The 23483-nt window shown below is 36.3% G+C and overlaps 1 protein-coding gene across 1 annotated transcript in view; it reads right to left on the reverse strand.

Moving 5' to 3' along the window:
* The window catches only part of LOC306858196 (ELKS/Rab6-interacting/CAST family member 1-like), a 210122-nt gene that overhangs the window by 176205 nt on the left and 10434 nt on the right, over window positions 1-23483 (reverse strand). The window contains exons 2-7 of the mRNA XM_079398619.1: window positions 22100-22986; window positions 8924-9340; window positions 4439-4513; window positions 3171-3326; window positions 2503-2595; window positions 290-457 (exon numbers count right to left, since the gene is read on the reverse strand). Of these exons, the coding sequence (XP_079254745.1) occupies window positions 290-457; window positions 2503-2595; window positions 3171-3326; window positions 4439-4513; window positions 8924-9340; window positions 22100-22795 (1605 nt within the window). The 5' untranslated portion in view covers window positions 22796-22986. The remainder of the gene's footprint in view (window positions 1-289; window positions 458-2502; window positions 2596-3170; window positions 3327-4438; window positions 4514-8923; window positions 9341-22099; window positions 22987-23483) is intronic.

Below are 23483 nucleotides of genomic sequence, written 5' to 3' on the forward strand. Positions count from 1 at the left end.
CAGTAGCTTGAACAAGAAAAACTGATATTCACTACAGTTTTTTCCAAACAAACAAAAAAAGAAAATTACATAAAATTACTTTTCTAAGCTTGTAAAACATTTAAAATCCCATGATCCTGATATCAAGGATTTGCATGACTGTGGTAATCCTGGTCATGATAAAGTTATTTAGCTGGCTAAATATATATATATATATATATATATATATATATATATATATATATATATATATATATATATATATATATATATATATATAGATACAACCATACAATGCCGAAACTCTTACCTCAGTCTGCAGGATGGCAGCACGCTGTTCTTTGGCAGTGAGAGACTCTTTGAGTACATCGACATGCTGTTTGCTGTCAGAAAACTGATTGGTGAGCGTCTCCAGTTTAGTCTGCAGGCCCAAGAGCTCAGTGTCCTTCCTGGAGAGATCCTGCTTCACCTGGTCAATCTGTGCAAGACAAACATTCGGTCTAAGTATGTAGAAAACTCAAACTCTCCTTTAAACCAGACCTCCAAGCTTTGGTCAAATCTCAAATACAGTCGCCCTGAAAAAGCCTTTGAAGAATGTAAATGCAGCAATGTTTTGCTTTAAAATCATGAAACAGAATGAAATCTGTAGTGACAGGTCTGATACTAGAGTTTTAACCTGTTTTAAGGTAATCTAAACATGTTAGACAAATTAAATTGCTAATCCGTTGAATTAAACACTGCAGAAACACAGATCATTACCAGGTTATTTAGCATACAGCAATTCCTGTAAATAGAAAACTTGATGTATTGAGCTCAAAAAGGGTGAGGAAAGACACATAGCACTCCATAATGCTCAGTATTTTCACAAAAAACAAACACCCAAAAAATTATAATTCTTGCAAGATACACAAGCACTTAAATTAAGTACAAATTTAAATCAATTTTTCATAAACAGACAGTGAACAAAGAGCTAAGACGCTATAAACAGACAAGTGTTCATCTCCAATATAAAGACACAGTCTTGACATGCCCAGCATGCACTGGGGCAGCTATAGCAGGTTAGCATGGCCTAAAGCTGTAACTCTACTGGCTGCCAGTCACCCTAGAGAAAACAGGCGTGCACAGGCACAGGAGATGGCGAGAGAGACAATTCAAAGTGATAGAGAAAGAAAGATCAAGCCTCATGGACATTAGTGCTCTACTCCAACCAGCGCTACAAACAAGAGAGAGAGGAAAAGAAAGTGAGACGGGTGAAAAGCACCGTGGGAGTCTAGTGTGGCGTTCGACCTTTTGGCACAGCATTGGGCGACTCCGCTTTCCTGATCAGAGAAACCCTGAGATTTCACCCGCCGGCCTGAACCGCTGCCGCCCACCGATCCTGTTATTGTGACAACAGGCGGCCACAGATACGCAGTCGAGATTCGAAAGCGAATATTTTTGATCAGTTCCCTTCACCGCCCCGGGACATTTTCCACATTTCTCTCCCTTCATTGATCATACTGTCAAGTTTGTCTTGTTTGTCTTTATGTCCAAGAGCACGTTTCCCGTTACTTCCTTTTTAAGTTCTGTTTAAGCTGAATTTTATATGAAAAAAGGGTGGTAAATCAGTACAAAAACCATACAGTATATTGACTGACTGCTAATCAGAATATTGAGAGAATGCACTGATATAGAAAATGAGACTGATACAAACAGGCAATGCTGTTATTGTTACAAAAAACTGACTATTATAGATTTTTAGTAATTGAAATAAATCTAAAATAAAATATAAGATAGATAAAAATTACTTGAAACTAAAATTAAAATGAAAACTGAAAACATAAAAATAAAAGCTCATTCAAAATATAAAAAAATACTATATACTAAAATAGCACTGCATTTTAAATATTTTATACTTTTGTTTCGTTTTTTATATATATATATATATATATATATATATATATATATATATATATATATATATATATATATATATATATATATATATATATATATATATATAACTATAACAACTGTTTTGGGAACAACTGTTGTGAAATTGAGATTTTATTTCCTACGTATTCTGATGTATACAACCACAAAACAGGAAATGTGTTGTTTATTTTGCTGCTCAAACCTTCTGCACTGTTTTTCACTATACTTGAGTATAACAATGGGCACAGTGATTTTTTTTTTTCCAGGACACCTGGAGTTAATATATGGGGGATGTGGTAAAAGCATTGGGATTTTTTTTTTGTCCTTTTACAAAAAAAAGCTTTTGAGCAGAAGGCATAAATAATATGAAATTACTTATTAAAAAAATATCTAAAATAATAAATTCACCTTGCCCTTCAAGGCTTCTGTAAATCACACATTTATACAGCGAATCTCTTGCAGAAAAAAAAAAAACGCCTTGAGCTAAAGTGCCAGCCAGTCAGCGGGCTTAGCATGAATCTCTATCTGGGGTCTGAGTGGGTGAAAAGCTCTCTCTGGTGAGGGAAGCAGAGCTGTGCGTGTTCTAAGCCGGTTCTCTGGGTTTCTTACGACAGAGTTCTCTTGCTGCAGCTCAGCCACCCGCTTTTTCAGCTCCTCGCCCTGCGCTTCTCTCTGCGCCAGTTCGTCCTTCAGTTGCTCTACCTGTCAGGAGAGGCCGCCGTTACTGCAACAATCACCAGCTCGCATGCACACCCTGCGCCCAACCAAACATCACCCACGATCACGTGATGTCATCAGCAACCAAACCAATCAGCATTCACCGCACAGGCCATGCGGTTATGATTTAGCCAATTCGCTGCAATTAAATGTCAATAAAAATGGGATTTTTTTTTTTTTTTTACTAAAATGGAAAGTACCAAAGAAAAACAATCTTTTAATAGAGAATAAAAATAAAATGTATACTTATATTTGAAAATATTAAAAACAAACAAAGACTATAAAAGCAAAAATAAAAAAGTAAAAAATGCAATAAAGTTTTGACCAGATCAAATGAAAATGTTGGCAATTTTATGCTTCTCTATAAAGCTGCAATGTACACCATACCATAACACTAGTGTTAAGAATAAATATTAGCAACACCACATGATGCCTGGTAATATTCAACCCTAACAAAGAGTCAAAAACAATAAATCTGTGCTCAAATAACTCGTGACCTGCACAGGTTAAAAAAGCACCATAACAAAACAGTTGTAGTTCCCATGAGCCGCAGGTTCTACCTTGTTCTTCATGAACTTGGAGTGACTGCGGTAGACCTCCATCTGTTTCATCTCCTCCTCTCTCTCCTCTGTGCTGAGAGCCCCGTTTGACTTGAGCATCTGTATCTCATCCTCCATGTCCCTCAGACTGCGCTCCAGAGAACTGATCTTAGAGTCCTGCAGAGATCACAGAGATGTTTGACAAAGCCGAGGAATGGAGTGTCTTATCTAATTTTTATACAGAAGTGTTTGAAATGTTTGGTTTGAAACATGAAAAATAATTGCTTTCATGTTACGGTCGATAAATCTAAAATCAATTTGAAATGCCACAACTGAATTTAGGCACCACAAGTTTATAATGCACACTAAGAAAAAAATCATGTTCATTTTGAGATTTGTTAAAGGCATTTGCTACATTTAACTTTGATTAAATTATTAGTGTTTTTTTGCAAGGCAACTTTAAGTGAGCATTAGACAATCTATATGAGCAAAGGTTATCTAAAAAGTAAAGTTTGCATTAATAATTAATCAATATTGGCAGATAACCAATAACCAACCAGTAAATTAATATAATGTTGATAAATGATATGGTGTAGATCCCTTCTAATCTCTGCTATACAAAGCATTTAATATACCATTGTCAAATATATCTCATAAGCAAAAAATACTGAGGACAACTACACTGCCGTTCAAAAGTAGATTTTTTTTTGGGGGGGGGGTCTATGAAAGAAGTCTCTTATGCTCTGCAGGCTGCATTTATTTGATACAAAAACAGTAATATTGGGAAATATTATTACACTTTAAAGTAACTGTTTTCTATTTTAATATATTTTAAAAAGTAATGCACTTCTTCATTGTCACACGATCAGAAGACATTCTAATGTACCGATTTTCTGATCAAGAAACATTTATTTTTATTATCAGGGCTGAAACAGCTATGCTGCTTAATATTTCTGTAGAAAAAACATGCATTTTTCAGGAATCTTTGATGAACAAAGTTCAAAAGAACAGGATTTTCCTGAAACATAAATCTTATGTAATATGTCTTTACTGTCACTTTCTATCAGTTTAATGTGTCCATGACGAATAAAAGCATAAATTTCTTCCGAAAAAATAATTTTTGAGCAGTAGTGTTCAATTACAAAACTGACGCAATATTACAGTTTCAGGAATATGAGAAAGTTGCAATTTAGGTCAAATTATTTTTAAAGCAACCTGTCCTACTTGATAAGAACACAAAAGTTTGGGATTTACTTACAATAAACACACACACACACACACACACTTGCCTTCATCTCGATGACAGTCTGCAGGGCCTTGGTTTTGGCAGATTCTGAAGCTCCCTCAAATCGTCGGTGGAGATCCTGAGGAAAAAACATGAGATGAGGATTGTGAGGTGAAACCACAGGATAATAACAGCTTCCTCTACTGGCAGCCATCAGTTGATACGGATCCATACCACCCCACATTATGTCCAGCTCAAACACTGATAATAAAATAACGCAGACTTCTAATTTACATGGCCAGATTATAAACTCAGCACTCGGAGATCACTGCATCTGATGCAGAAGAGACATTTTCAATCCTCTGGCTTGAGTATTTATGCATGACTGAGTCCCTTATGAAAAAGATTGTGTACCGAGCAACTGACAAATAGAGTGAATGCAAGGTCCACCAAACACAAAGAGATGCAGCCAGCCTGCACCCTCCGGGCAATTATAGACCTCAAAAATCATCATTCAAACACAAAGTCTGGACACCAAACACATCAAATATGAACGCACACAGACAGGCATGGAAAAACAGCCATGCATCTACACGTCTGGAGTCATGGGAACATATGGAAAGCAGAGCTTCAGTGCTTCAGGGAATTAACTGTTGAGAGAGGCTGTTGTACATTCACATCTAACAGAGCAACAATATTACTGTCTGTTCCCAGGACACTGCTTCAAATCAAAAATGCTCATGGAAAATAAAACGTACGTGTTATGTTTAAAAACATGTGATTTAGGGCTGTTTTCCCACTGTACCTTTAAGAGTTGTATATGTAAAAGAACACTGTTGCCGAATATAGAAGAGGCACTTAAATATCTGGGTGCATGGTTTTGGGAGGAAGGTTTGCAGTGTGAGCGTTACAGTATGTCTATTTAACGCACCAAATGCTTTTAAAAGAATGAAAGAGGGGAAAATTCAAGTTTTCCATGACATGGCCATTTTTACTAACAGTTCCCGTAAGTCGTTGGCAAAGGAACAATTTTACATCACCAGATTAAAAGAAGGGCCATTAGTTTATTTCCCCCGTTCTCTGAAATTCAACTGGAGGCCTCAATAAATAACCTAAAATGCTCTTCTGATCTCAGTCCAAATCATTAGTTTAGCCCAGACTTCACCTGTAATGCTCTAATTATGCACCACAGCATTTAAAGCTAAAAATTTAGGCATTAAACTCACTGAGCCTACAGCACTATATACTATAAGGATGCATTAAATTGATCAAAACTGACAGTAAAAGTAATTTATGAGGTCATACAATATTATTACTGTTATTTTGAACTTTCTATCTATCAAAGAATTCTGAAAAAAAAATGTATTACAGTTTTCACAAAATGTGAAAACCATTCTCAACACTGATAATAAAAAGTAAATGTTTTTTGATCACCAAATCAGCATATCAGAATGATGTCTGAAAAATGTGAACCTCAAAATTCACCCTTGCATCACAAGAATAAATTACACTCGAAAAAATATAAATATATAGAATATAAATAAATTACCTTTATTAAAAAAATTTATATATAAATATTTCATTTGAAAAAATAGAAACATATCGGCTACTATATTATAAATATAGTATTATATATTATATATATAAATATATATACATATTAAATTACACACATATACACACACACACACACACATACATATATATATATATATATATATATATATATATATATATATATATTAAATGTAATATTTTTAATTAAAATATTTTTTTCTCTCTGAATAGCTTGGAATTGTAATCTTATTTCTGAATAATCATTCTGAAATTGTAATATTTCTGTTTAACTGCATTTCTGTAACGGACTATAAAATACTTTTCAAAAACGATCAAGAATTTGACAGACAAGCATTTGAACAGTGTAGTTCAGAGGGTCGTTTGTAGCCATGTAATAAGCATGCTAGGTAGACAGACATTATGTAAATAAAGAAAGAAAGAGAGAAAAAAGAGAAAACCCTGATCTCTGTCAAGCTTTCTTTTCTATGATAATTATGTATCACCAAATTATTATACAGAATTATAATGCATAATTATAGGCGATACCAACAGGAGTGTAGTACTATCCGCTCTTTTTATCAATTCCTTTCAAAGTCCTGTGTATTGTCTCCCACAACCAGTTGAGAAAATGTGATAAACTGTGTGTGCAATGGAGTTGATTGTGCCATTTTATTAACTGGACACTAGATGTCACCGTTGCCAAAGTCCTGCTATTGACTGCTGGCTGTCTCAGAAGATGCCTGACAAAAATACAAAGAGGGAATGCCAGACAGAACTCCTTTGAAAACTACATAACAACCTCCTGACAGCATTGCATCTTGTTCTAATAAAAACGAAGGAATACAAACAGCACATAAGCACTAAAATGGTTTAAAATGGATTCATCAAGGACATTAACTCGCATCACATCCATGAGTCCAACTTATTAGCACCTGGCATCATCTGAGGAATGACCATATTTCAGTCAAAAAATCATGAATGTCTCATCTTACTTATAAATCAAAAACTGCTACACTAAAAGCCTATTAGAAATTCACAAGGGAAGCTAATTCTCCTCCGGGTTAAGTATTACAAACTATACAACTCTATTAAGTAACAAAACTGACTGGGAATTTCTGTTGAACTTGAATAAACTTAACTTCTTGAGATAAACTCCTAAACTTAATGTGATAAATGTGTCTCCTGCCACATTAACAGTTTTTGCAGTCAGCAACATCTGTGTCTCCTTTCATCAATGTTCTTTTCAGTCTCTCCCGTTTCTATAGCAACAAATGTTCAATGCCTTCAATTTGTAACAGGTTTCCCTCTCTCGCAGTCTCTTGGTAAGCTTGCTCGTCCGGCGCTGTTTAAAATGACTAATCTAGAGCCCTTGATTCATCATCACTATAATTGGGAGTCTCACTGCGAATCATCTCTGGATAAATGACCAAGTGCTGTCAGCATCGTTCCCAGAGCACCTGTTTGGTTCTCTTATTCAATCCACAACCGTCATTTAAATGTTGCTAAGTTGACGCATTTAATGTTAGTGAATAGCAGATTTGTATACACTTTTTATTTGTTGACTGTCAGCAATTTTAGTAAACATGATATATCATTTGAACACTCAAAATTTATCCTGTGGAAGTGGTTTTGAAATGGTAAATTACGTTACTATGGAAATTGTACTTTAAATTATTTTAGCTGGCTCCTCCCTCTAGTGGGCAGTGTCAAGTGTCATATTACAAAAGTTAATAGAATATCTTACCATAAAAACTTATTCGAATCTTGACAAAATACATATTGTTGAAAAGGTCTTAGTCTCAAGAGTCCATATTTCTGACAGAAATGTTTCTGCCACTGAATAAAAAATAAAAATAAAATAGTCAGAATTGTGAGATAAAAAGTCACAACTGCCTTTTTTTTATTATTCAGTGGCGGAAATTCGCATATATTTGTGACAAGAAAATGTTTTTGTTTTTTTAAATCAATGGAGTTTGGGTGTCACCCGGTGGCTATTTTTGGTATAGCACCTAAACTAAATCTCACAGGAATTTTTGATATCAACTTCAAATTTGGGACATAACTTAGTTAGACATATAGCTTTTATGAATTCCCAAATATTTAAAAATGATTATAAAGGATTTGTTTTATCTAAAATATATTTTTTTCACAGTAAACAAACTTCTATAAATATTAAATTTTTTATTCAATTTAATTTCAGCAATAATCTCCTGATTGTCTTTAAAATCAGACCAACTATATTCCAAAGCATTCATGAATTACAACCATTTAAGTTTGAATAGTGCATTTTCACGTCTATGATCAAAAACGGAAAGTTAACAGAAAAAAAATACATAATTTCACGGTTGCCTGAGACTAGGTATTACAGTTAATAATGTTGTAAATAATGTTCAGTTTTTGATTCGTAAGACCTCAATATATTGTCAGGAGCCACAGGTATTAATTTTGTGTTTCTTGATATGCTTTTTTATTCTCAAAAACAGGAAGCCGCTGACTTGCATTTTTTTAAATCAACAACGACCATGGTTTCAGCTACGAATCTTCAGTAACACTTTACTTAAAGCCTTTATGTAAAATGCATTATAAATTTAGCTTTCATGCATTAATTATGCCTTGTAATGCACATTATAATGCATTGTACAATCACATAACACTTCATTATAACAATACATTATAACAATTCATCATTACACTATGCATTTTAAATTTGTTTATAATTATTTATGTCAAGATATAATGTATTACAAAGCACATTATGAATAATTACAATGCATTATACAGTACTCTTTAATAACCCTTAATAATGCATTATACATAAAGGCTTTAAGTAAAGTGTTACCGTATCTTCTTTACTTTTCTACTCAAGAAAAAAAAAAACATCTTGGAGTAAATTAACAGCAAACTTTCATTTTTGGGTGAACTATCCCTTTAATAGGTTACAAGATGCATAAGTGTTGTTTGATGGTTTTCTGAAGTTCACTAGCACTCTCACCTCTCTCAGCAAGACCATTTCCTTCTCTCTCTGCTCCAAAAGGCTTTGCAGGTGATGGATATGCATCTCCGCATCAGCCAGCCTCCGTGTCCGCTCGTGGTCCTCCTCGCTGGCCTTGGCAGACAGCCCTTTGCTCTGCAACATCTCCAGGAGCTTCTTGATGGATTCGTCTCGAGCGCAGAGCGTCTGTTTCTGAGTGTCGATGCGCAGCTCCATCTCCTCCAGAGTCTTCCTCAGGAGGAACAGTTCCTTGGCCTGCCTCTCATGCTCGCTGTGCAGCCGCTGGAAGTTCTCCTCGGTCAGCTCGGCAGTCAGGGGCTCGCCGGGACGAACGCTGGGGTCCTGCTGGAACAGATGGTTCAGATCTCTCTGGATCCGCAGCTCATCCTGGAGGGCCTGGATGGTCATCTGGAGATGCTGCAGATAAATCAAACGAATAAGAGATAAAGCTTATGTAAATAACGCTTGCAACCAACTAGCAATACTAAAATGCAGGCCATATCTGGCCATGTTAATCTGATATAATATAAGAATGAACACATTTTAAAATAATATTAAGTCTGTTAATTTAATTACTTTTTAAAAACTATCTATTTTTCACGTTTTAATTTAAGTTAAAATTAATCAAACACAAAAATACACAAACATAAATAAAACCTATACAAATAAACAGATCAAACCAGATATAAATAAAAACTTAAATTAAATTAATAAATAAAAAGAAAAAATAAAGAAAATAAAACCTAAACAAATACAACATAAACAAAAATAAAGGCAAATATAAATAAATAAATAAAATGCAACACAAATAAAATAACTACTAAAACAAATACAAATGAGGGAATGAAAATAACAGAAACAAAGAAAATAAATAAATAAAACCTAAACAAATAAACACATTAAAAGACATTTAACACTAATAAAACAAATATAAATAAAATAATGAATGAATGAATATAAACAATATAAAACAACACAACAACAAAATAAACAAATAAAATAAACTGAAAACAAAAATAAGAACATATGAATGAATGAATGAATGAATGAATGAATGAATGAATACTACTACAGACTGATTTAGATAATGACAGGCTATACTCTCATCCACACAAAAAAATGAATAAACAATCATATTAATATACTTCTTTAAAACCTTGTTTGACTTCTCCAGAGATTTTTTCAAAACACTACATCAGCTGTACTCAGATCTACTCAGGACACTGAATCTCTGGGGGTTTGAGTGCTTTTTAGACCTCTAAAGACAGACGGCTATTACTTCCACCTGGAGCAGCTCTCTAGAGACCCCGGGGTAAATACAGGCCACGCTCTCCAACCACACTGAACAACAAGTCCTCAAGGAGAGGGATTCATGCTATCCATCCAATTCAGAGAGGACCAAAAAAGCAGTTAGAAGAGCGACGCTGGAACAAGGAGAAGGTAAAAGGTGGTGTTCAGGAAGACCAGAGGGCATGAATTTAAGAATAGTCATGAATATGTCTGCAGGCATCACCATGGTTACAAGCACCCTTTTCCCTTACACTGCAGGAAACTGTTACTGCCAAAAATATGCACTCAGGTGTAACAAGACAGAGAGTGGATCAATTTAGGCATGTACAATGACAATGATGGTACTATTCGTATTTTTATGCATGTTGTTAAACAATTTATATACTAGAATTGGACAGCATGTGTTTTGGCTTGATACTAGGACACAAATACTGTAACTAAAGATAACACACCCGTCTCTGTGTTGCAAAACAAGCACTTCAGACACACCTTACACCTCATTCACGCAATAAAGTAATAGAAAGAGATACTGATGGCTGTGTTACTCTGTAAATATTGACTTTATATTCGCAAAAGTTTTTAATGGCACCAGAGACAGGAATCTACATTATTCATTAGTCTCCTCTGGCTGCTGTGTGCATGTGTTTGGAAAAGAAAGAGTGAGAGAAAGAGACAGAAGGGAGAGGGGTAGAAAAACAATGAAAAAAGATATAATGCATTTATTAAAAGCGCTATACAAATAAACTTGAACTGAACTGAATTTATTTATTCAGACATGTTTTTAAATTATTTAATTATTTGAATTGAAATAACTAATGTTTACGAATTGTTAAATAAAATGTTCATAAAATATGGACGCAGTATTGACATTTAAATTAATAAATATTTATAAATAAATCAAAATATAAATACATTGTATTTAAGGTTATAGTACTGACTTTTTATAATTGTTACATTATTTTTGTATTTATTTTTGTAAATTAATATTTATGAATAAAATTTATAAATTAAATAAAATGAACAAATGAATAAACAATATTTATAAAAAAATTAAAAGAATGTAAAAATACTAAAATTTAAAGGTCGGTTTTTTACATTTAAATTTAAAATAAATAAATGATATTTATAAATATTCAATAAAACAGTTAAAATGTATAAAATAAATAAAATGTACTTAAATATAGACATTTACATTTAGAATGAATGAATGAAAGAAATATATTTTATCATGTCCCTTGACAGGCTTCAGCTGCTAATGCTTTGAATTTTTCATAACGAAACACCAATTAAACATGACACTTGATATTGTTTTTAAGGGCAATTTTCCAAACAGACCTGTTTAAAACTTATCTTGACTTCTTGAAGGACCATATGAAACATGCTTCAGATTTATGCAGTACTTGTGAAATCCCTTGAGCAAGACACTGCACACAGAAATCATCCAGCCTTCAACTAAAGGGGAATAAAACCTCGGACAGGGCAAACCAGGGATCAAACACATTTTAAATCTTCAGTTTAATCATTTCATTCATATTAACATAAAGTGCCAGATGTGCTAAAGAAAACCTAAAAGGCTAACAAGCAGGGTCAGACTGCAAACAGGCCACCATACAGTAGTGAACAATCTAAAGACTCTTACAAAAAAAATACTGCATGATAATAAAATTATCATCCGGCCTGCAGGCTTTGTACATGCGGAATAGTTACATGATATGGCGATATAATATTAGAATGGCAATGAACTGAAACCTAAGACCAGTCTGAACACCTCCTATGGGCCTATAAATGTGAGCAGACACTGATCAGACACAAACATCAGATCAATAGTAATATCAACAAACCATTTATCAGAGTATGCAGTGGTTTGGATTTCTCTCACATACATTGATAGCAGTCTGTGCAATTGAAGACATCCACCGTGTCTTTTCTTTCCACTCCGTATCGCCTCACGCCACATCACACACCCTTTTTTGGTGGAAAGGTTTGTCCCATGTCTTGTCCTGTCTCTAATCTCCACTCCTACACTATCACTCCACCCTAAAGATTAGGCACTGGGATTGACATTTCCTGCAAACATTCAACTATAATAGGCATAGAGGCCCCCTGCTTTACCACATCCACCCTCAATCACAACAGTTCCCCTAACATTTTACTACTACATTTTATTTTTGGGATTTTGTCACTTTTATTAAAGGAACAGATAAGCCAATAATTAAAATTTGCAGAGAAATTTGAAAAATTTAGCATTGTATCACTTGCTCACTAATAGATCCTCTGCAGTGAATGGGTGCCGTCAGAGAGAGAGTCCAAACAGCTGATAAAAACAAGACTGCTTTCTCCAGTAAAAAAATTAATCCAATCTGAATCTGAAGAGAAATATGCATAGATCAAGCACTGTTTATAAGCAAAAACAGTCCAAAACAAATATGTCACGTAATTTTGATGTGAAAGGACAACAGAGGATGTACTTTTTCAAAGCGTTATTATTATCGACTTGCATTTTGACAAATACAAATACTCGCAAATGCTGATGGCAGCATTTGCACTTCCCTTCTTCAGGCTCGAGGGTCCCACACAAGACTGACCACACAGAACACACACAGTCCTGACAGCATGACAGACAGCTGTGTTCACATACTACTGTTACAAGTCCATCGCCTGAGGACGGAGCCTCAGAGTGATAACTCACACAAAAAGCTATCGGTCAGCCTCAGGCAAAAGACTCAGGTCTGCTTAAAACAGACCACAGTGGAGAGCGAGCGGGGGCGAAAAAAAACGAGCTTGCTGGGCAGGACAAGACAGCCAAAGGGGATTGATTCTACAGCTAAAATAAGAAACTATTCCTACCAAGTTGTAAGGCAGAGACAAGCACTCTGCTGCGATAAAACTGTCTGGACATGAACACCTAAACCATCATAGTAGAAAAAAGCTTTACAAAAGCTGGAACTGGGGTGGTAACCTTTCAAAAGCTATACCTTTGTAACTTCTTTACCCCTAAAGGGTGCAAATTAGTACTTATATGGTACATATCACCTTTTGAATGGGTACCATCACAGTGACAGCTTTTGTACCCATTTTCTTGAGAATGTACAAACAAACACTCTCTCCCTAAGTATTCTGTTAGCTATGAGCGCTTATGTAACAGAATAAAACAAATTGTCAAAATTCAGAGTTTTATTCACAAGAATTGCGGGATGTGAACTCAGAATTCTGAGAAGAAAAATCAGAATTGTGAGAAAAGCTTGTTTTTCCAAAGAATAAAAAAGTAAAGGGAACTACAACTATTTATCTCACTATATTTTCTCGCAATTGTGAGTTTCTCTCTCAAAATTCTGACTTTTCTTTTTAGAACTGCAAGTCTCACATTTGTGAATTTAGTCGCAACTTTTTAGTTGTTTTTTTTTTTTTCATGACAGATGTAAGCTTGCAAAGTAGTTAGCATTCCCATTCATCTCACTGGAAGCTGCAGCAGATGCTAACAGGGCCTTTCTTCAACCCTCCCACTTTCCTTCACGTGTTTGTTTTTTTTCCCCCTCACTAGAAGGATCAGACTTTCCCGGTCCAACCCCCACAGATGGAATGTTCTCAAGGGAATTGCAAACCACAGAATGCAGCGGAGAGGGAAAAAAAGACGGCTGAGGAATCTGTCGGATATTTAAACTCCGATGGGATACTTAGCAGCAGCCCGCAGTCTTCAGAAGACTCTAAACGAACCTAAACTAAGGCTAGACAAGAAGCGGTGAGCCTTGTTTTCCTAATGACAAGGATATGGTGAGGCTGTAATCTCAAGCATGTGCGACCTCTGACCCTTAACGACACGCCAGCATTCTATGAATGTCGGTGGGCCACAGAAGTAAACCAGAGGTGCTCTGCCAATCAGCATAGACTCATTCGGCCAGTCACAACGCTTTGCGTTGCCTTCAACTAACACGTTCTAGAGAACAAGCATCCCACACAAAAATGCTAGAGCCACACCTCCCTTTTACACAGCATACTAAAACAATCCAGTGTGGTTAAGAGATGTTTCATCTGACGGACATATCCATAAGAAACAAATGAGTACTGAAGAAGGTGTAGATGTTTCAATCTAACAGCTAGCTTTAGCATTGTTTTACCAAACGTGCATGTGGTCAGGCTAAATCTGGTATATAACGCCCACCTTTAATAGGCGAAATAATCTTAAATGGACAAAATCAAGTCCTGTTCTATATTCTACTCTATGTTTTTCCTCACCGTTTTACTCTAAAATGTAGTATAACGAGTTGAAAACAGCTATTCAGATTGACTTTAACACAAATGCACGACGGACGATGGTTAAATGGCTGGTGTTTTTCCACCATTTGGCCAGCTTTCACCACAAAGCATGCTGAGCTCTTTCCCACCTGGTGAGGCGATTCCTCACGATGGATCGACATCATGAATAAATCATTGCGAGTGCATTAATTAATTGATTTCCATTCCCTGTGTGCGCCCAGACTAATGAGGAAACTCAACGGCAAACCAACAGCGCACAGAGGCAGCGGTATCAGGTGACAGAGCTTAACCTGAAGTTCACAAATCGTCTCCAGCACATCTGTACAGCAGTCAGCCACTCACTTACATCTATCTATAACAGCACAAAGCTTAAAGGAATCGGTCATCCAAAAATGAAAATTGGTTGAAAATGTACTCACCCCCAGGTCATCCAAGATGTAGATGAGTTTGTTTCTTCATTGGAACAGATTTGGAAAAATCTGAAAGAAATTTATCATTACATCACTTGCTCAACAATGGATCCTCTGCAGTGAATGGGTGCCGTCAGAATGAGACTCCAAACATTCATCTCATCTGAATCCTAAATATGCACAGATCAAGCCCTTTTTTACAAGCATAAAGAGTCCAAAACAGTTCTAAACAAATAATGTGTCAATGGATTTTGATGTGAGAGGAGAAAAGGGGATGGACTTTTTTCACTAGAGGAAGCATTATTTTGGTTTATGAACTCGTATTTTGACCAGAGGCGACAGTTTAAAATGCCATAATGATGGATTTGTTTCTTACAAACACAGCTTTTCACTTCACAAGACGTTAAAACTGATGGACTAGAATCGTGTGGATTACTTGTGTATTGTGAAGTTTTTATCAGCTGTTTGGACTCTCATTCTGACGGCACCCATTCACTGCAGAGGATCCATTGGTGAGCAAGTGATGTAATGCTAAATTTCTCCAAATCTGATCAGCTGAAGAAACAAAATCATCTACACCTTGTATGGCCTGAACTATTCAAAGAATTCCTTTAATTCAAAGAATTTGTATCACTTTTCTTCAGTCTCTTTTCCAAAACAGGGTAAAATAAGGAAACTGGATCATTTGGAAAGAGAATCGGTCAGACTATGCCGATATAGTACATCAAACTCTTATTTTAAAAGAGCAAACAGGAAAGGAAAATCCTATTTTCCGTGATATGACCCCTTTAAGTCTAGACCTCTCCAATTAGCTGTGTTCTTCATGTCTGTCTATATCTCAGCCTCCTACTGGGCTGCTGTTGTGTCCCGATTGACTTGCCTCGAAACCTTCCAGAAGCGCAGTCAGACACTGCAGGTCACATCATATACAGGCCCGTCATTCAGTTCCACTGTACCAATTAGAGCTTGTCTCCAGCCTCGAGTCTGAAAATATCAGCTCAGACTTTAGGCCATCTGTAATATTCGCACATGCATTGTACAAGGGTCTAGCTCATCCTCACGTTTTTCAAATGCTTGGTCATCAGCTGATGAATTTACATCAGTGTTAATACACACACACACGCACACACACACTATAAACGTTCATTAAAAGACACAATTCACATTAACATATTACAAAATGCAACTTTAAAATGCACTGGTGGTTTAAAATAAATTAATATTCAAGGACATCCTCTATACCACACTGTCAAATTTCAGCATTCAAAACAGTATTCAAAGTTGATATTAATGGAGTTTAGGAAAGGAAATCGCCACAGTTTGATTCAAAGGGCTCATTGAGATCTGGGCTGGCTCTTGCGGAGGGTCTGCTATTGCAAGGCTACCATGGCAACCGAGACTTGCTGTGTCATGAAGCCCTCGAAGGGAGGCAAAGCCAGACAACTGAATGTGATTATGTAATTAACCAGATGTGAATAGGGGAGAGCATAATCGGATGGCAATAATCATTTGAAAACAGACATTTTCAATTAAAGCAAAGCAGATTAAAAGTGTCTGCATGTTTAAAAAAACTGCTGCAAAAGTGGCTGATTTTGCTCTCCAGGTTTATGTGTGAATTAAAATAGCAAGCCAAAACCTATAAAAAAAAAATATATATATATATTTATATATATATATATATATATATATATAGCTGTATTAAGTATAACTCTTTTAGAGCCTTTATGTATAATGCATTATAAAGGGTTGTTAAAGGGTATAATGCTTTATAATTATTCATAAAATGTGTTGTAATACATTATATATCTTCTTGTAAATAATTATAACTGAATTTAAAATGCATAGTGTAACAATTAATTGGTAAGTGTTATAATTTTTTATTAACTGTGGTCACAATTATTCATGAGATTGTACAATGCATTATAAGGTAAATTACAAGGCATAATTAATGCATCAAAACTACTTTTATAATGTATTATACATAAAGGCTTTAAGTGTTACCAACATTAGTAGGACCCACCAAGTAGGACCAGAACATTAAAAATAAATTGCAGGAAAATATTATATTTTTATTATACATACACAATTACTGTAAAATAATTATTTTTACTTGTACAACAATAATATAGACAGACAGATAGAGACAGAGAGATTATCTGATCATTGTTAAAATAAACAAAGTGTGTGTGTGTTTTATTTCATACAATTTTATATTGTACATATCATTTATCTCTCATTAATCTCATTAAAATATTAATATAGAAAATTGCTTACAATTTATGTATATAACTGCACACAATATATGTATACATTTATTTTATTCAAATATATTCAAATTAACTCCAGTAAAATAAATGCTACAAATCAGATGTTATGGACAATTGTGAAAGGAAATCAGCATAACTGCCATGAAAATAAATGCAACAACGCAAAAAAAAAAAAAAAAAAAAAATCTTAAGTCCAGAAAATAGTCCTCATTTTCTTTGTTATTTTTTTCTTTCGATTTTAGAAATGCATTACGAACTGATAACCCATAACAGTGAAGTATTACTTCAATTACAGCAGACCACTTCAGCTTCTTAGGTTCTGTCAAATATATCCACATACAGATAAACATGTAGGTACAGTATAAACACCTTGAAGGAGGGCGGGACTCCTGCTGACTGACAGGAAGAATGGAGCTGATCACAAGGGCTTAATCTTAATGCAGCGTGTCAGAGGGGCCATCTGCAGTCAGTGGGGTTTTGGGAAGTACGGTAGTAGTGGACAAAGCATACCTGCTCATTCCCACTCCCTTCTACTAGCCACACACAGCATCCAAAGCAGCAGAGATCCAAAACACAAGGCTTAAAAGTTCAGAGCATGTAGTACAGCCCTTTGGATCCTTTACAAGCTACAAGCAACATCTAAATACCACATGTTTTCCCTTCAATGCCTCTCATACTCCAACTTTCTCAGTGTTTTCCCTACATGAACTATACCGAGTGAGGGAGAGCAGAGCTGGACAGTGAAGCAGAGGAGACGAAGAGGAGGTTTGTGTAACCATATGCAAGGATTCTCTTCATTCCACACCTATCCTGCGTGACCAGACTCCATATAAGGGCCACCGTGTCTGCCAAAGAGCAGAGGCTCACAGTCCCGTGGTGAGAACAGATAAAAATATGATCTGTCGTCCCTGCATTCTTTCTCCCATGCTTTTACTACGTCGCTCATGAGATGGCAGAGATAACACAACCTAAATATTGCACGTCTTTCTTTAATCAACACAGACTGCTTGGGAAATAAAACAAGAGCAAGCAAGCAAACAAAGAAAGCCCAACAGGACATTTAGTTCCTTATTATCTTGGTGGTTTTACAGACTTGGAGATGGTTTATTTTCAAACTTGAGTTCTTGAAGAAACCTAAAATAAAATCCCGACAGTTCTTGCAGAGACAAACTAGATTTTTTAGATGTCATGATGTCAATGTGATGTGAGTGGTTGTCAGGGCGTAGCTTTGTTCATTTTTAGCATGTCGGTATGTGGTTGCTAGGGTGTTCTTGGTTGCTAGGTGGTTGTTTACTGACCAAAGTCAAAAGAGCACACCTATGATATCCGGGTCTCTTGATATTGCAAATCACTGAGATCTGTTTTATTGTTCACAAGCATGAATGTATCGTCATTTACAAAATAGCAAAAATCAAGCCATACAATTTGAGATATCATTCATGTCTGTAATACAAACAGTGCAGTTTTAAGTTGGCAATATATAAAACTGTACATACTCATATACATATATATATATATATGGGGTTTTGAAACACCATATTGATCACCCACACTAACCAGAATACTGACAGGCAAAGATCCACCTCAAAGCCTATGGTGTTTACCGTCCAGATCCATTATGATTCTACAGTGTAAACACAGCATATTGTATGACACAGTCATTCTGCTGTGAGTAATGAGCTGATTATCAATTACATAATGAGTAAATACAGCCTTCAAACCTTAATTGTGCCAAGCAGGACAACAGGAAGTGCTGTGCAAGAAAACCATGTGAGATATTTTCATAGTTCTTAGTCATTCAGCTCAACATGTGATGTTTATTTCCATCTGAGAGAGAGTGTGGAGCTTAATGACCCCTGACTCCACCCTTGACCATCTGCTACCCTTCTAGGTTACATTTACTGAAATGACACAGCAAACAAACCCCTACACTATCTGTTCTCATCTCATATGACTATGTGACTCAAACATTTGGGATTAGGAACAAACAGTCTGACCGGAACGGTGAATATTAGTGTGGGCAGAACTTGGCTGTGAAAAGTAACACTTCTTGATAAAGAGATTGTGGGATTGGGGTGCGAATCTTTGGACCTTTTAAAACACTACTACAGTAAGCGCATCAGGAGCCCCGTCTGCCATCTGTTCCCGCTTCCTCAGAGGGCAAAGATGCACACTTACGGAAAACACACATGGACGGATACCCGATTGGCTCGATTGCTCTGTCTGAAAGGATGCGCTCACATAAACATACTTGCGAGTACGGGGAATGTCACGGCAGATGTTCACAATGCACTGGAAGAAAATGACTTTTAAGGAAGTAAATAAGGTTCCTTTGAATCCAAATGAACAAAATATGTTCACATTTCTGCACATCACAAATAAAAATTAAAAAAGGTATTTATTACAGAAAGTGACATTCACAGTATACTGTAGGAAATAGAGATGCATGATACAGTATAATCTGTACTTTTTTGAATTGTTAGTAGATAATACATATATGTTAGCTATATAATCTCATATTTAATTGTGCATTGTGCATTTTTTAACTGCTCAATTGATGCTTTGAGGAAAAAATACTGTAAAACCTTATTGCAATTTAGAATATTTTTAGAACATTTTTAATTATTAATAAATATTACATTAATTTTGGCTATATAAATCACATATTTAAGTGTGCATGCTCATTTCCCCAATTTTTAACTGATCAACTGATCATTCATTTGATCAAAAATACTGTAAAAAAAAAAAAAAAAAAACTGTGAAAGCTTACTGCAATTTACTGTTTTCTATTCCTATTGTATAAAATTAATCAAATATTATATATATATTTTGGCTATATATTTAATTATGAATGCTCATTTCAGTTATTTTTACATTTAGATTACCTTTGTCATCATCTAACGTTCCTTAAAGTTAATCTTTAAAAACACTAATTAACAACACTTACCAGTAATCTCAAATTAAATATCCATTTTTCATACTCAAGCCTACATTATGCTGTAATGCTGTGATCCCTTAATTTACCTTAAGAATTTAAAGTTAATGATTTTATTTTAATTTTGACAATAGAGAATATATTTTTTTGAATTAGACAAAATATTTTTTTACTATCATACAAAAAAATTAAAACAATTATTAATAATTATTGCTTAACATATCAGCCAGAATTGTATTACTCATGCATCCCTAAATTGAAGAGAGAGAAAGCGTGCTCACGAGTCACGAATCCAGTGAACTTGCATGTGGGCTAAATGAATGGAGAGAGATACGAGCAGAGGAGGTGAATGAATGAGAGTTGGCTGACTAAAGAAGTTTGTTGTGTCACATCTCATAATTGAGCAGGTCTCAAAGGAGCATTCAAGCCTTATTCCACTCATTCCTGCTCCTTTATCCCTCATTTGAATGCCTCTCTCTCCTGAGAATTTGACTTCATTTAACTGATCAAGGGTCTTTTGAATATTGATCTAGCTTATAAACCCATTATGACAGAAACTGTCTTCATCTGTCAAATACTCCAGCTCACTGTACGAAGCAGACCGAGTGGGGTGTCATATGTGTTAAACCCACTCATCCTTACCCAAAAACAATCACCCAAGCCTTCATCAAACAGCCAGCGTGAATGAAAGGCATCAAAGGCAATAACGACGAGCCCCTTATTAGCCTCACGGTTCAGCCAAGGCAGAAGCAACGCAGGGCCAGGGTCACGTGCAACAAGACCATTTGAGTGTTAAAGGTCTCTGACATCCAGCCGAGTTCAAAGTTAACTCTACAGACACGGCGATATACAGAAGGTCTTTCCTTAAGTTGGCAATTCTTTGCCAGATGTCAATAGTGAAAATTCAGGCTATGCCAGACTTACATAGACTAGACTAAATACATAAAAACATCTTCCTGTTGAAAAGAGGTGGTGGTATAACGATAACAGTTAATGTCTATGCCACATGCTGTAGTCTGCTTAATGTGTAGACTGCAGGCCCTAAAAATACATGGGAAAAAGCTAAATTACATCTTACACCAGAGCTAAAATCCAGCACGAATGAAGGAGAATAAAATGAGAAATGTCAGGATGGACGCGTGTTAAACTATGGCCTGCAGAAGAGAAATGGATGTTTTAAAAAGCTTTATTAGCCTACAATAAAAGTCATATTGAAAGGAAAAGAGCAGGAATCTGCACCCAAGTCATATAGACTTAGCTGAACAGTTGTCCATTTTACACAAAAACAAAAAAGATCCACTTGTCTAGTGTTTTTATCGTAACACCTGCCAGTGTGAATCAAACAAACCGCTTCGTTCAAGATGTTTGAAGGCTCTCGGCAAGCCATTTCTGAAAACAACACTAAAAGACAAATAGAGCCATTTCTTAAACATGCCTTGTCCTGATGTTCTTCAGAAATCAGATCCAATCTGCAAGTAATAGGGTTTTTATCCCCTCGGTGCCAGGTGCACAATTTCATATTATAGCGGTTTAGCAGATGAAGCCCTTTGGCTACTGAACACTGCACTAAACAGACCAGAATATTCCAGCGTGCATGTAAATTTCTACATTTAAATGTAATATAATGTATATTTAGTTGTTCATGCTCATTTCCACTGTCAACATCTAATGTTTTCATTTAAAAACACTAATAACTGGTAAATGTAATCTTTAGCCAATGTCATAATGAATATTCATTTTTAAAATGAAAAGATTTTACATTTGAATGGTTTATTTGTAATATATTTACTCGCCATAGCTTGAAAATTAAATAGTCTTATAAGCCAGAACTGTAATATCAGTGTATCCCAAACAATATTGTTTTTTTTTTAAATAAGGTGAAAGCATAAAAGTCATCAAAACTGAGGCTACATTATTTCCTTCCAAATATTCTGATTCACTCTGAGATATGCATGTATATTATTACAGAAGTTAAATGCATTGTAAATAGGACTTTAAATCCACATAATCCTCCTCTCACCTGGTGCTCATCCTGGACGACTCTGTACTGCTCTTTCCACACAGCGATCTTTGACGCCTCGTCCTTGCGTAGGGCTCGCTCCTTTTTCAGCTCGGGGCTCCAGAAGGTCTTAATGGAGTTCATGGAGGAGCTGAGTTTGCTCTCCTTCACATCCACCTCCTTCCGCAGGAGCTCGTTCTCCCTGAGCACCTCTTTGAGCTGGGCCTGCAGGTCCATGATGGTGTTGTCCCGTGCCTGGCGCAGCGAATGAGGCACAGTGGATGCCAGGGTGGAAGGCATATGGTGGTCTGCAAAAGCAATGGCATCGGTGGGAACGGAGCCGGGGGCCCCGGTGGAGATGTTTGGGCTGGATCCCATGACGGCGGTGCGCACGCCGTAAGGCATCCGTCCACCCGAGCGGCCCAGCGTCATGGTGCTCTTCGGTAGGTCCGGGCCGGATGCCGCCACCACCTCGTTGTCGCTCAGGTACATAGGGCCGGATGTGGCGTAGGCAGCATTGAGAGACTGGATGTTCTCCATGGAAAGGGTTTTACCACCTGGACCTCCTGCTCCGGCTCCGCTGCCCCCTGTGCTGTTGGTGCGGCGGTGGCCCAGACGGGGTGAGCGAGGGAGACGGGGCGAGCGGCCAGGACTCTGATTGCTCCCGCCGCTGTGGTTGCCCTCCACTTTGCCCACGGATCTGGCACTACCATACATGGTGGTTTTGACCGGAGAAGGGCAAGAGTGAAGAAAAAAGGACGATATGGACTGATAAGATGATTTTTTTAAATCTTGAAGGGTCTGTGATCTACTTTTGGCTTATTTTAAGCAAAGATGCAGAAGTTTCATTTTCACCATGTGTTGAAGAGTGGCTGGTTTTATCCATTTAATCTGGTCATGTTATAGTCCTGCAACAGAGAGAGTGAGAGAGAGAGACGAAGAGTTAAAACCATTCCTATGACATTTTCATTCAAGATAGCAGAGTTTTCCCTGGTGTCTGCTGCCTTGCACTCTTCTCAGAGAGGAAATAATAGGCTAATGAACAGGTCTGGCACACTGTACGCTTTAACCTCCTTCACTGGGCTCTATGTAGGTCACTCACATGCCACACTGTATTTACTTTAGCTCTGTGGCTCCTGTACAATACCTTTACTGCAATTTCAGCTCTACCTCTGTCTCTCTTCATCTTCTCCACGGTCCATTCCTCTGCCTTCTTTATCAGTGGCAACTTGTTTTAACATTTGACAGGTTTCATATACATAGTTGCTGAGCTACTGATATCATGCAAGCTATTTTATGAGTATGAATGACACAACAGTCTGCATTCTGAATCTCTGAGGGTAATCAAGTGGTAATCAAGGCATGAACACTACCATTCAAAAGTTGAGTCAGTGAGATTTTTTGT

Source organism: Barbus barbus (genome assembly GCF_936440315.1).
Source record: "Barbus barbus genome assembly, chromosome: 39".
Lineage (NCBI taxonomy): Eukaryota > Metazoa > Chordata > Actinopteri > Cypriniformes > Cyprinidae > Barbus > Barbus barbus.